The 14868-nt window shown below is 38.1% G+C and overlaps 1 protein-coding gene across 1 annotated transcript; it reads left to right on the top strand.

Moving 5' to 3' along the window:
• Positions 1-10269: 10269 nt before the first annotated feature.
• On the top strand, positions 10270-12366 carry LOC120571842 (alpha-elapitoxin-Oh2b-like). Its single transcript, XM_039820933.1, has 3 exons — positions 10270-10427; positions 11509-11619; positions 12167-12366. The coding sequence occupies exons 1-3, from the start codon at positions 10376-10378 to the stop codon at positions 12364-12366; spliced, it is 363 nt and encodes a 120-aa protein (XP_039676867.1). The 5' UTR covers positions 10270-10375.
• Positions 12367-14868: the final 2502 nt, after the last annotated feature.

The following is a 14868-nucleotide window of genomic DNA, read 5'->3' as shown; positions in this document are numbered from 1 at the left end:
TGTTGCTGTTGCTATACTTTATATCCTTGACGTTCCACTTCTGGGATTGCTCTGTGCCTCAGGAAATTCCACCGGATGCATGTCTTTTCACTGATGTCCGTTTCCTTCTGCTTTCTTTGTGTTGGAATTTGAAACTGGTGGATTTATGAGGACTATGGTTGACTGCTCCTCAGATCTCTGCAGGGTAAATTGAGACAGCTAGCTAGACTATCTGTCCAATCTGAGTTTTCTCTCGCACGACTATTTCAGGCTTAGTGCCGCCTATGACGATTGTGATTGGTTTAAAGAAATGGCAATAAACCAGAGCACGTTTTTCTCCCATCCCAGAATGCTGTGTGGCGTAACCAGACCCTCCTCTGCTCTGGAGCGTGTGGATGGTCTGGCAAAGCAAGACTACTGTTGCTATAATACAACTTAGTACTATACCTGTCATTCTCAAAGCAAACAGTATAAACCCTTTAATGCCACACACACACACACACACACACACACACACACACACACACACACACACACACACCTGAAATGTAAATTTCAGGCCAACTGGGGTTAGAATAGTAGTATTTTTTTTTTATAATTCAAATGAAGCATTATTTAGTGTAGTCTGGACTTGTGATCCAGAGGCTTTAATGATATAAAAAAGTAGGTGATACTTATGTGAAAACTGTCAGATCATGAAAGCTTGAAAATTTAGATTTTGAGAAGTATGATCATTGGTTTCATAACACACCCTGTTTTTAACTCAAATGCTGGTGTGTTTCTTCCATATTTCCTCTTCAGAAGACATATGCAATACAGTTGTTAAAACGCCAAATATTCTCTGGTGTTAGCTTATCAAAATGGAAGATTTGATGCTTCTCTGCGTCGTGTGATAGAAACAAATTATTTTTGAGTTTTTCACTTTTTACTGACGATTAAATGAAAAAATTACAAGCAAATTCAATTTATTGTATACATTTGGAATCATCAATGACTGACTCTTTTACTTGAATGACAGGTTCAGGCAGTTTGTACAGCTTAGAGTATTAAGTCAGATGTTTACTCCCAGTGGCTCCCCGAGGTAAAGCTGATGACAAAAGACTGAAATCCCCCTCTTGTCCCCTCCCATCACCTGTCTCATGTATAAATACAGCCCTTTACCAAACAAGCTCATCAGTTTTTGCTACATACAGCATCCGATCACCTGGGTGGAAGGATTTTTTTGTCTTTGAGTAGAAACCAAGAACCAAACCAACACATCAAGATGGGAAAGATCCTATTTGGAATCATTGCAGCTGTTGCATCTTTCATGCTGGGTAAGATTTAACAATTATCTATCAATTATCACAAATGTATTACGGAAAAAAAAAAAATACAACAAACAAAGAAAGAATGGACAAAACAAATCAGGAAAACGGTCTGGCAGTGTCTGTATGTTAATGTTAATATATAGTAATATTTTCAAAGCCTTTTTACTTATTTTCTTAGTATTGTTTTATCACTCAATTGAAGCATAACTAAAGAAGACAAAGTGAATTCAGCTTTTTGTGCACAAATCAGAATCATTTCATTTGCACAAACCAATAATGGATCAATTCCATCAACGTTCTTTAACAAATCCTTAAACTACTGCAAATGATGAATTTCTTAACACTTAGAAAACTCATGATGCTTCTCCAACATGTAGCTAAGGGAACCAAGTTTGACTTCTCTGAGAAGGGGTCAGCTCACCCAAATTATGTATTTAAAAAACTGAAAACCATGAAGAAATTACATTGGGAAAACTCAACATCAATGTGTTGCCAGAAACAATTACTCCGGATAATTCACAAACTTAAAAAAGTAAAGGGACTATTTCTTTGGAAGAAAGTTTGGACCTTCATGGTTGAAACTTTAGACCTTCGTGGTTGAAAGCTAAACTGACACTTATTAAATATAAACATAGCCCTTTGATTCTTTTTTAACCCTCCAAATCAGATAAACCCCTACTTTATCAATAAAAGCGCACCACTGATTATCACCTTTCACACCTGATTTTTTTCCCCTTGGGTTAATCAGAGTTTGATTGTTTATTTATTATATTATTGGGTTGTGTTTGACGCATTTTGCTTCGCCCACAGCACAGAATGTGTGATAGATGATACATCACTGCCAATATCTGTAGACCAAAAGTGTTTAGTTTCAAAATAAAATTAACGTAAATTCTTTAGAAAAATCAATGCCATAAGCGTAAAGTAAATTACAGGTTAGATTTTAGAAAGGTCTACACAAACCTCCCACAATTTTGAATCTACCTGTTTTAATCTATTTTTTGATGACTACTGTGGAAATTCTACAGCATAAAGTGCTTTTTTATTTCAACTTTTGTGCTTTCTTCTGTGTGTTACAGTTGAATCCCTGACCTGCAACCAGTGCAAGTATGGTCTGCTGGGCTTCTGCTTAAGCAACAGTCAAGTGACCTGCCCAACCAACACCAGTGTCTGCTTTACTGGAAAGCAAGTAAGTCTTCTCCTCAATGTCTAAAAGATCACACCCTTTTCTTTTCAAACATTACATAACAGCACAGGCATGATTAAATTTAAATCACTCCCCAATACTGTGACGCCCAGTCACACATAGATCAACAAAGCACACCAGCTGGGAAACCAGTATCCCATCTGACTATATCAATGTTTTATCTTCATACTGATTCAGTTAGCAATTCCTTAATCTATTTTTTGTGTAAAATCCTGTATATAGACTATTTTACTTAACTAAAATACTTCTTTACAAGTCTTTAGTAGTAGCTGTAAGTAGTGAAGTAGGCTACTCATTTTACTCATCTCATTGTCAGGCAAAAACACTTGTATTTTAAGGTAGTGATAGATAGATAGATAGATAGATAGATAGATAGATAGATAGATAGATAGATAGATAGATAGATAGATAGATAGATAGATAGATAGATAGATAGATATTCAATTGATTTAAAAATAATGCAGTGATTAAATAGAAACACTCAAATAATGGACCAGTGCCTCCAAACTGTATTTGATGAAATGTACAACAGTTATTTTCCAGCTCTGTAAAAAATATTCACAACCATTTCTCCTCAGGTTTCACCTCACTAGCCTCTGTGGGCTTCAACACCCAGGGGTGCCAGGAGCTGGCTGCAACCAACCACCAACGGCACCTGCTGAATGTTCCATACACGATCACAGTCAGCTGTTGCTCATCAAACAACTGCAACCCCGTCCAGGTCAGCGCGCCCCCACCCCACCGACACGCATGACCCACGACTCACGCATGCCATTGGTGGGTAGCTGCCCTGGCCTCCATGTGGGGCAGCATTCTGTGATACGCCTAACCGCAAAATCACAGAAACAGCAGCAGACTGCTGCAGTCAGATGCACCTCAAATCCATTTGTACTGTAATACACTATATCTTTAACCATACCAGAAGGCCAAGAGCACTATCTGAAATAAACTCTTCTGACCTTATGAGTTTATAAGTATGATTATCTATATGTTCATATGCTGTGACACTCTTTTTTTCATAACTTAGGTCATGTCAGGGTTCAATTTTAATGACAGATTATATAAAATCACCAAACTAAGGTTTCCACGTCATGGAAGTTTATCAATGGGATGTTTCAGGGAAACATTGAGCTCGTAAATCTTCGTGGCTGCAGCTGTTATGCTTTGTTTTTTTATTTTTTATTTATCATTGATGTCAAAAATAAAGAAAATCATTGAAAAACATCTGTTGCCTCTGCTATTTGCTCTTATTTTATTGCATTCATTTACCTTACCCACTTATCCTTTAAGGGTCGTGGGGGGCTGCAGCCAATCCTAGCTGACATTTGGCGAGAGCTGGGGTACACCTGGACAATCACAGGGCTGACACATAAGAGTCATTCATGCTCACATTCACACCTATTTTAACATCATTCAGTACACAATATTAGTAACTCTATTCAATTTTTAGTATGTTTCCCCCAAAAGTACCCTCTACATGGTTGAAATAGTTAAAATAATAGCATTATAGTTAAGCGTTGAAATAGTCAGCCAAAAGTAATAAACATTAATATAGTTTGCTAAAAGTAATGACTTAAACAGGTTCCCCTTTTTAAAAACAACAAATCCACGATGCATGTGCAGAACAGGGATTGAAAACAACGGTCATGATTGCTTGATTATGGACATTCATTAGAATGAAGTAACGGTGTGGTAACCGTCAAAATACTGTTTAACAGGTACATTTGTATGCTGCACCTGTCAAAACGTTTTACCACATGCTGTTCTTAGGTTGCATTCACACCAATTCAGGTGTTTCTGCGATTAGCACAGGGTTGTGCAGCGCTGTCAACTAAACGGCCCATTTCTGTATGCATTGTGTTCCCCATGATGCTAGCATTTAGCCATGCTGCTAGGTTGCCGAGTGCTATGAGTGATCGTCTGTCTGCATCAACAGATTTAAAAAAAAAAAAAAAACACGTTTAGGCTGCGTTACAAATCGTATGTACTGTTGCATGTAGTATGCATATAATTGGGACATACTACTTCTTCATAACATTGCGTCTTGAACTTTGACCCTCTTGCCCATATATGCTGCACAATTTGCACGATTGCGGGTCAGAAAAGCCAGAAAAGCAACCAGATGCAGTCGGACATTCTGGTATTTTTGGCATACTGCATTTGACATTCTATTTTTTTATTTTTTATTAAACCTTTATTTATTCAGGGAAGGTTCACTGAGAGGCAGCCTCTCTTTTGCAGGAACGCCCTGTATTGTATCTGTATCTATATATTGGCACATACTATTACTTTCAAAAACTAACCAGGATTCGAGGCCTATCATTATGGTGGGTTTTTTAAACTTGTGTACAAGGCCAAATTGAGTACACATGGAAGCAGCACGGATCCCTAGACAGAAGTCCTTGCTCCCCCAAGTAAAGTTAGCATAAAAAGTAAGAAATGAGTAAATGGTTGAAATGTTCTGCTTCTCTTAGTACGCATATAAATCTAAGCATTGTTAATTCAATTGTATGAAAACAATACTGTGCCAGTGAGCCGTACTTGAGCTCATCTGATGGGGTTGTGGGGGTACGTCACCCAAGGAAGTGTTGGGAACCACTTTTCCACTGAAGGACTGTACATTAAAGTTGCACTTCCTGTTACGGGAATATGTCACCCCTTGCAAACTTTCGTATCACTACTGTTGATACGTACTAGTTACTGATATAACTTCCCGAGTATAAATATGTTGACCGTGAGTCCTTGTTCCTCAAAATTGAATCCCACAGCTTCTGAAACAGTAAGATCTTAAAAAATTAGAGACTGACCAACACTGTGGTATTTTCCCCATCTAAGAACATCAGGATGAACAAATTTCTGTGGAGCTGTGCAGCATTATTGACTCTGTTTGTTACAGGTAGGAGATTTTTTACTCTATTTTGTGGATGGAAAGCAAAAACCTTTAACTTTGTGTATGGGCTCAGCTAATGATCAATAAGATTTTGAGCTTGTGAATTTGTATTCAGAAGTAATTCCAAGCCTGTGGTTGTACAGTAGATCATCTTCTGTGAACCTGTGACAAAACTCTGCATGAGAAACTCACATAAAACATGTTAACTTTAACTATGTATTTAGACATTCTCAAAACTGCTAATCTTTTTCCACATACTAGAATTTCTCATGCTTATTTATAGGCTTTAAAATTATTTCTGAACGTCTTTTCACAAACTCAAAATCTTATTAAGCCTTATTCGAGCCCATACACTTTGCAGACAAAGGGTATCCAGAAATAATGAAAGTGATTTTTGCAGATATATGTTTAATTGTTTAATTCAATTTAAAATGTGTGTGATGTTATTTGATTTGTTTTTTGTAACACAGGGCAGGATATATGACTTTGAAGCAACCAAATGCTTCATCTAAGAAAATCACAACTGTCCTGCATTGAAAGGTTCAGTTTACCCAAATTACAAAAAAAACCTATTGTATCACATACTTCTAGTACTATTTAGCAAATTGTTTTTGTTTTATTTGCACAGGTTTTCAGATATAATCCATTTTATTTCTGCCACAAACCAGAAACTGACACTGTAGTTTTGTTTTTATTTTGCAGAATTTGACAAAACACACGGTAAACATTTTTTTACGGTGTAAAAACGGTGCTGCTGTAAAATGTCATTTTTCAACGTTTTGAGAACCACAAACAAAATGCAGTCACCTCCAATGTATCCAGGTGGAGGCAGAAAATCTCAAAACTTGCTTCAAAGTCATACACATGTATCCTGGATTGAATTCCGTTTTAGATAACACATCTGCAGCCAGTGTTCACCTTGAGAGCTTATGTAACCAACTCTTGATGTGTACTTTGTGGTTAGAGCAGGTCCTTGTTTGATATCAGGTGTAACTGAATGGAGCTGGATGAATTGATTTAACTTTATTTTCCTTCAGTAGGCCTATATGACAAAAGATTGATACTTTGAGATCCAAAAACATTCTTTTTTACACTTTCCTATTGGTTTATCGTCTCCACAGTTGAGCCCCTCTCCTGTTACACCTGTGATGAGGGGATCCTCGGCACCTGCTTCCTCAAGGCTACTGTAAATTGCACCAAAGCTCATGACAGGTGCTTCACTGCAGTAGCCAGTAAGACAATCAGCTGAATGACTCATTAATCATTTTTGCATGATCCCAAAAATGCCCAGTAGCTCAATTATACCTCATCCTCCTCTGATACTACAGAGGTTCACGGCCACAGCTAAAACAGGGATCAATAATGTATTTAAATTGGATTTATTTCCAAATTTTCTACCCTCTGAATTGGCCTATTGGGATTTATAAATGAATAACACGTGTTATCTGTAACACTGACTTTGTTTTAGTTGTTTTGTTAAGAGTTTTAAATCCCCAACATGCTTTGAATACTGCACATTGCCATAAACTATCATGTATTATTACCTTCTTCGTCACTTGAAACTTGAAAATCTGTTCCAAACACGTAGGAATCACAAAAATGTATCTCCTCTTTCTTTCTCTAGAGTTTAGTGCCGACCTGTTGGATATCCATGAACGAGGCTGTATAGAAAATTCCAACTGCGTAAACGATAATGGAACCATCCTGACTGTTAATAAATTAGTACAAAATGACCAGCACCTGCTCGCAGTAAACTGTATAGCGGCCCACCATCGCTGACTCTTACCTGCGCTCTCGCAGGTGCTGCTCTGGTGGCAGTTTGGAACCAGTGGGCCCTTTAAAGAAGAATATAGGAGGAAGAAAATTGGTTGCTGCTTCTCATTTTCAAAATCCATCATTTTTTGCTCTTTAATCTTTTAAATATGCTTTAAAGAAGTGTCCCCATGATATATAATGGAGAGATACTGGCTGCACGATATGACTCAGCTCAGAAATTTGTAGCTGTTATTATTCTATTTCAGGACTGAATATCTATACTTTTCTATGTAATTCAAATACATTTTAACACCTCATAGCTATAGTGCGTAGTTTCTGTCGCCCCCATGAGGAATTCTAAGTAGGCTAATGACAACAAAACTGTCGGCGCGTCCACATGATACAAGCCTTACGTGATCACGCATGCGCCCCCACCGATCCTCCACGCAGTTGCTAGTAGTCAAGGAGGACACGGAGGATTAAAAAAACATAATGGTCTCTTCAGAAGAGGTCATTATCTTCACTTGAGTTTCTGCACGGGAAAGTCACCAGACAACACAAAAATACAGAGAGTTGTGTAGAGCTGATAGTCTTGATTAGCTTTGTAGCAACTCATTTGGCAATGGTTTGTATGTAACGTTTATTAATATCAAAAAGTTACACACTAAAGCTTTAATGTAATCATGTATTTCAAAACCCTTCCAGACTAATGTATCAGTCTACATTTTAAAGCTGTTGTATTTGTGTTTTCTGTTTATTTTGGAACAAAACCTCCTAAATGATTGATATGATGGTATATGCTCAGGTAATTTCTCTGATTTGGATGTTGCAGACGTTAAACTAACAAAGCAGTAGTTAATAGTTTGCCATTTTTGAGAAATACTTCTTTCTTGCTGAGAGTAAGATGAGGAGATTGATACCACTCTCATGTTTGTACGTTCAATTTCTATTCTATTCTATGCTTGTAAATTGACTTTTGAATTTAGATTATTTTGTCATACTTACACACTCACGCACACACGCACGCACGCACGCAAGAATGCACACACACACCCACCACACACACACACACACACACAGTGACACTGTCATCCATCTTCTGTTTTTCTTTGTTCTTTGTTTGGCTTTTTAATAAACTTCCCTCTTGTCAAAAAACCCTCATTATTTTAGAGAGTATTTGTTGACAAATACCAATGTCATGATTATCTATCTATTTTAAATGCCTAGTGATGGCATACATTTAACATAAAAGCAGATGCCCTGAGCTGATGAAGCTCATTTGAAACCTACTTCAGGTCTCCTGGGTTAAAGTCATGTGTTTGCATGTGGACTCTCCCGCTCTTTATTCCACGTCTTATTATAAGTCAATAGAGACTGGCATGAAATGGCACGCGAAAAGCAAAAAATGCATTGTGATAATACGAAAAATTACAGCATTTAGCCATGCTGCTAATTGATGTGTTATATAGGCCTTTTGGTGATACCAGGCTTCTCCAAGACAATATATTTCATGCTGATCAGAAAGGGATTAATGTGTCATAATAGATGGTGTGGACAAACAATGTATTTTGTAATTTAATTTAGAGAACTTGTTTTTTTACTGTAAATGGGCTAAATCATGATCATTAGCAGTTCATTGCTAGAAATACTGGACTGTAATTTACAACTTAGCACTTAGGCCAATGGTAAGGTGAAAAATGTAATATAGTGTTACTTCTTTAACCTTGAAGTAACCAGGTTCAGTAAAGCCAGTGTTTATGTTTATGTCTGTGTCAGTCTGCTACTCCTTTACTTTCAGCCATTGTTGCTGTTGCTATACTTTATATCCTTGACGTTCCACTTCTGGGATTGCTCTGTGCCTCAGGAAATTCCACCGGATGCATGTCTTTTCACTGATGTCCGTTTCCTTCTGCTTTCTTTGTGTTGGAATTTGAAACTCTGGTGGATTTATGAGGACTATGGTTGACTGCTCCTCAGATCTCTGCAGGGTAAATTGAGACAGCTAGCTAGACTATCTGTCCAATCTGAGTTTTCTCTCGCACGACTATTTCAGGCTTAGTGCCGCCTATGACGATTGTGATTGGTTTAAAGAAATGGCACAAAACCAGAGCACGTTTTTCTCCCATCCCAGAATGCTGTGTGTGGCGTAACCAGACCCTCCTCTGCTCTGGAGCGTGTGGATGGTCTGGCAAAGCAAGACTACTGTTGCTATAATACAACTTAGTACTATACCTGTCATTCTCAAAGCAAACAGTATAAACCCTTTAATGCCACACACACACACACACACACACACACACACACACACACACACACACACACACACACACACACACACACACACACACACACACACACACACACACACACACACACACACACACACACACACACACACACACACACACACACACACACACACACACACACACACACAATACACATTTCAGGCCAACTGGGGTTAGAATAGTAGTATTTTTTTTTTATAATTCAAATGAAGCATTATTTAGTGTAGTCTGGACTTGTGATCCAGAGGCTTTAATGATATAAAAAAGTAGGTGATACTTATGTGAAAACTGTCAGATCATGAAAGCTTGAAAATTTTGATTTTGAGAAGTATGATCATTGGTTTCATAACACACCCTGTTTTTAACTCAAATGCTGGTGTGTTTCTTCCATATTTCCTCTTCAGAAGACATATGCAATACAGTTTTTTTTCTCTACTTTACTGTTCTCCTTGCAACAACAATATGCTTTAGAGCTGAAAGAATTGGTTGATTGATCAGTTGTTAAAACGCCAAATATTCTCTGGTGTTAGCTTATCAAAATGGAAGATTTGATGCTTCTCTGCGTCGTGTGATAGAAACAAATTATTTTTGAGTTTTTCACTTTTTACTGATGATTAAATGAAAAAATTACAAGCAAATTCACTTTTTGTATACATTAGGGAACATCAATGACTGACTCTTTTACTTGAATGACAGGTTCAGGCAGTTTGTACAGCTTAGAGTATTAAGTCAGATGTTTACTCCCAGTGGCTCCCCCCCCGAGGTAAAGCTGATGACAAAAGACTGAAATCCCCCTCTTGTCCCCTCCCATCACCTGTCTCATGTATAAATACAGCCCTTTATCAAACAAGCTCATCAGTTTTTGCTACATACAGCATCCGATCACCTGGGTGGAAGGATTTTTTTGTCTTTGAGTAGAAACCAAGAACCAAACCAACACATCAAGATGGGAAAGATCCTATTTGGAATCATTGCAGCTGTTGCATCTTTCATGCTGGGTAAGATTTAACAATTATCTATCAATTATCACAAATGTATTACTGGAAAAAAAAAAAAATACAACAAACAAAGAAAGAAAGAATGGACAAAACAAATCAGGAAAACGTTCTGGCAGTGTCTGTATGTTAATGTTAATATATAGTAATATTTTCAAAGCCTTTTTACTTATTTTCTTAGTATTGTTTTATCACTCAATTGAAGCATAACTAAAGAAGACAAAGTGAATTCAGCTTTTTGTGCACAAATCAGAATCATTTCATTTGCACAAACCAATAATGGATCAATTCCATCAACGTTCTTTAACAAATCCTTAAACTACTGCAAATGATGAATTTCTTAACACTTAGAAAACTCATGATGCTTCTCCAACATGTAGCTAAGGGAACCAAGTTTGACTTCTCTGAGAAGGGGTCAGCTCACCCAAATTATGTATTTAAAAAACTGAAAACCATGAAGAAATTACATTGGGAAAACTCAACATCAATGTGTTGCCAGAAACAATTACTCCGGATAATTCACAAACTTAAAAAAGTAAAGGGACTATTTCTTTGGAAGAAAGTTTGGACCTTCATGGTTGAAACTTTAGACCTTCGTGGTTGAAAGCTAAACTGACACTTATTAAATATAAACATAGCCCTTTGATTCTTTTTTAACCCTCCAAATCAGATAAACCCCTACTTTATCAATAAAAGCGCACCACTGATTATCACCTTTCACACCTGATTTTTTTTCCCCTTGGGTTAATCAGAGTTTGATTGTTTATTTATTATATTATTGGGTTGTGTTTGACGCATTTTGCTTGCGCCACAGCACAGAATGTGTGATAGATGATACATCACTGCCAATATCTGTAGACCAAAAGTGTTTAGTTTCAAAATAAAATTAACGTAAATTCTTTAGAAAAAATCAATGCCATAAGCGTAAAGTAAATTACAGGTTAGATTTTAGAAAGGTCTACACAAACCTCCCACAATTTTGAATCTACCTGTTTTAATCTATTTTTTGATGACTACTGTGGAAATTCTACAGCATAAAGTGCTTTTTTATTTCAACTTTTGTGCTTTCTTCTGTGTGTTACAGTTGAATCCCTGACCTGCAACCAGTGCAAGTATGGTCTGCTGGGCTTCTGCTTAAGCAACAGTCAAGTGACCTGCCCAACCAACACCAGTGTCTGCTTTACTGGAAAAGCAAGTAAGTCTTCTCCTCAATGTCTAAAAGATCACACCCTTTTCTTTTCAAACATTACATAACAGCATAGGCATGATTAAATTTAAATCACTCCCCAATACTGTGACGCCCAGTCACACATAGATCAACAAGCACACCAGCTGGGAAACCAGTATCCCATCTGACTATATCAATGTTTTATCTTCATACTGATTCAGTTAGCAATTCCTTAATCTATTTTTTGTGTAAAATCCTGTATATAGACTATTTTACTTAACTAAAATACTTCTTTACAAGTCTTTAGTAGTAGCTGTAAGTAGTGAAGTAGGCTACTCATTTTACTCATCTCATTGTCAGGCAAAAACACTTGTATTTTAAGGTAGTGAAGGCAAGAATGATAGATAGATAGATAGATAGATAGATAGATAGATATTCAATTGATTTAAAAATAATGCAGTGATTAAATAGAAACACTCAAATAATGGACCAGTGCCTCCAAACTGTATTTGATGAAATGTACAACAGTTATTTTCCAGCTCTGTAAAAAATATTCACAACCATTTCTCCTCAGGTTTCACCTCACTAGCCTCTGTGGGCTTCAACACCCAGGGGTGCCAGGAGCCTGCTGGCTGCAACACCACCAGCGGCACCCTGCTGAATGTTGATTACACGATCACAGTCAGCTGTTGCTCATCAAACAACTGCAACCCCCGCCCCCCGTCAGCGGTGTACATCGACAAAACCCCCCCCCCCTGCCCCACATTGGTGTAGCTGCCCTGGCCTCCATGTGGGGCAGCATTCTGTGATACCTAACGCAAAATCACAGAAACAGCAGCAGACTGCTGCAGTCAGATGCACCTCAAATCCATTTGTACTGTAATACACTATATCTTTAACCATACCAGAAGGCCAAGAGCACTATCTGAAATAAACTCTTCTGACCTTATGAGTTTATAAGTATGATTATCTATATGTTCATATGCTGTGACACTCTTTTTTTCATAACTTAGGTCATGTCAGGGTTCAATTTTAATGACAGATTATATAAAATCTCCAAACTAAGGTTTCCACGTCATGGAAGTTTATCAATGGGATGTTTCAGGGAAACATTGAGCTCGTAAATCTTCTTGGCTACTGTTATGCTTTGTTTTTTTATTTTTTATTTATCATTGATGTATGATCATTGATCAAAAATTAAAAAATCATTGAAAAACATCTGTTGCCTCTGCTATTTGCTCTTATTTTATTGCATCCATTTACCTTACCCACTTATCCTTTAAGGGTTGTGGGGGGCTGCAGCCAATCCTAGCTGACATTTTGCAAGAGCTGAGGTACACTTGGACAATCACAGGGCTGACACATAAAGAGTCATTCATGCTCACATTCACACCTATTTTAACATCATTCAGTACACAATATTAGTAACTCTATTAAATTTTTACTACAATGTTTCCTCAAAAAGCACCCCCTACATGGTTGAAATAGTTAAAATAATAGCATAATAGTTAAGCAATAAATAAATCTTATACCGTTGGAAAGCCTGTTTAGTTCACTTTCAAATGGTGCCCCATTTGTAAGGAACATGCATTTGTGGGATGAGCAGCAGCGCTGAGTATGTGGGTTGCGCCCATGAAAAATTTGCCAAATCTTCTCTGCCATTGCCAAACAGGTTATTTTGCTGTTGCTATTGACACTTGTTTTGAGCTTCTGGTACCCCCATGTGCTGGCAATCAGAGGCCCGTTCCAGAAACCCTGAGATGAGGGAAACTCTCGGTTTTCCGTTTCAGAAAGAGAGGTAACTTAACCTCAGAGTCAGTTACTATGGTAACTATAGATGTATTTTCATTTCCACATAACCGATTTGAGAGGTATTTTTTATCACAGTCCATTAGATACCTTATCCGTCCTCATACCACTAACATCAACCATCGTAGACAGGCTTTTACATCCAAGCAGATTCTTTGTGTCGCATTACGTTTTTTGCAGTGTAGCGGATCATACTGTAAAGCCACTGTAGAGCCGTCAGAAAACTGTGACTCGCTCTGAAACGTTTTTTAAACGTTTTTGTAGTGTTCCCTGGACACAAACCAGTGAGAGCCATTAAAAAGAAATAAATGATTATACAATATATATATAGTTCTGTTAATGATCATGGTGCTGCAACCTCAAAATGGGATTAGTATAGTTTACTTTTTCGCCCGCAGGATTGCACCTAAATGAAATTATAGGGGTAATACAATTCCAGTTTTCACCAGTAATATTATAAATTAACTGTGATTAAATATGAAATTAATACACTGTTAATGCGTACGCATTGACTCGAGCAGCAATTTTCTCCCACACCAATTCTCTCTCTTTTGCAGCAGCAACCGCTTTCTTGCTTTTTTAACGAAATGCATGTTCAAACTCGCTGTTTGTGCGCATGAGTATTTCCGCCGACCCGTTTGTTTGTGGTTGTTACCATGGTGAATCGTAGAATCATGGCTCCATTCATGCTGCCTTTTTATTGTGGTTATGCACGCGCGTAACCCTGAGTGAACATACTCCGAGTTGATTGAACCAACTCAAATCAGCTGTTCTGGAACCGAAAACTCTGAGTTTCCCATCTCAGGGTAAATCAACTCAGACATCAGGGTTAGATTCAGAGTTTGTTAAACCTCCTTCCTGGAATGGACCCCAGGTGCCTAATTGGCACTCTATCCTCCAAGATGACAACGCTCGCCCCCACAGGGCGGGGTTTATCAGAGACTCCCTCCAGAATGTGGGAGTGGAGAGGATGGCATGGCCTGCCGGCAGTCCTGACCTCAACCCCATTGAACACTTGTGGGATCAGCTTGGGCGTGCTGTTCGTACCGGAGTGACCAACACAACCACGTTGGCTGACTTGCAACAAATGCTGGTTGAATAATGGGATGCCATCCCACAGCAGAGTGTGACCAGGCTGGTGACCAGCATGAGGAGGAGGTGCCAGGCTGTTGTGGCTGTGTATGGTTCTTCCACACGCTACTGAGGCTCCTGTTTGTGAAATGAATACATTGTTAAATTGCCAATATGTCTTGTTTCTTCAAACTTCAATCATCCAATCCACCAAACACCAAACGAGTCAATGGCAGAATAAGCTATTTGGCAAATTTTTCATGGGCGCAACCCACATACTCAGCGCTGCTGCTCATCCCACAAATGCATGTTCCTTACAAATGGGGCACCATTTGAAAGTGAACTAAACAGGCTTTCCAACGGTATAAGATTTATTGCCAAAAAGCATTGTTACCA

This window comes from Perca fluviatilis, chromosome 13, assembly GCF_010015445.1.
Source record: "Perca fluviatilis chromosome 13, GENO_Pfluv_1.0, whole genome shotgun sequence".
In the NCBI taxonomy this organism is placed as follows: domain Eukaryota; kingdom Metazoa; phylum Chordata; class Actinopteri; order Perciformes; family Percidae; genus Perca; species Perca fluviatilis.
Note: the sequence above shows the minus strand (reverse complement) of the source record. Positions and strands in the feature narration are given on the sequence as shown.

What these genes read in the sequence shown, in the direction of transcription:
- LOC120571842 (XM_039820933.1), top strand. Translation starts at nt 10,376, where the DNA reads ATGGGAAAGATCCTATTTGGAATCATTGCAGCTGTTGCATCTTTCATG. An exon ending in TGTTGCATCTTTCATGCTGG is followed by an intron (nt 10,428 to 11,508) that starts GTAAGATTTAAC and finishes TGTGTGTTACAG; the next exon opens with TTGAATCCCTGACCTGCAAC. An exon ending in CTGCTTTACTGGAAAAGCAA is followed by an intron (nt 11,620 to 12,166) that starts GTAAGTCTTCTC and finishes ATTTCTCCTCAG; the next exon opens with GTTTCACCTCACTAGCCTCT.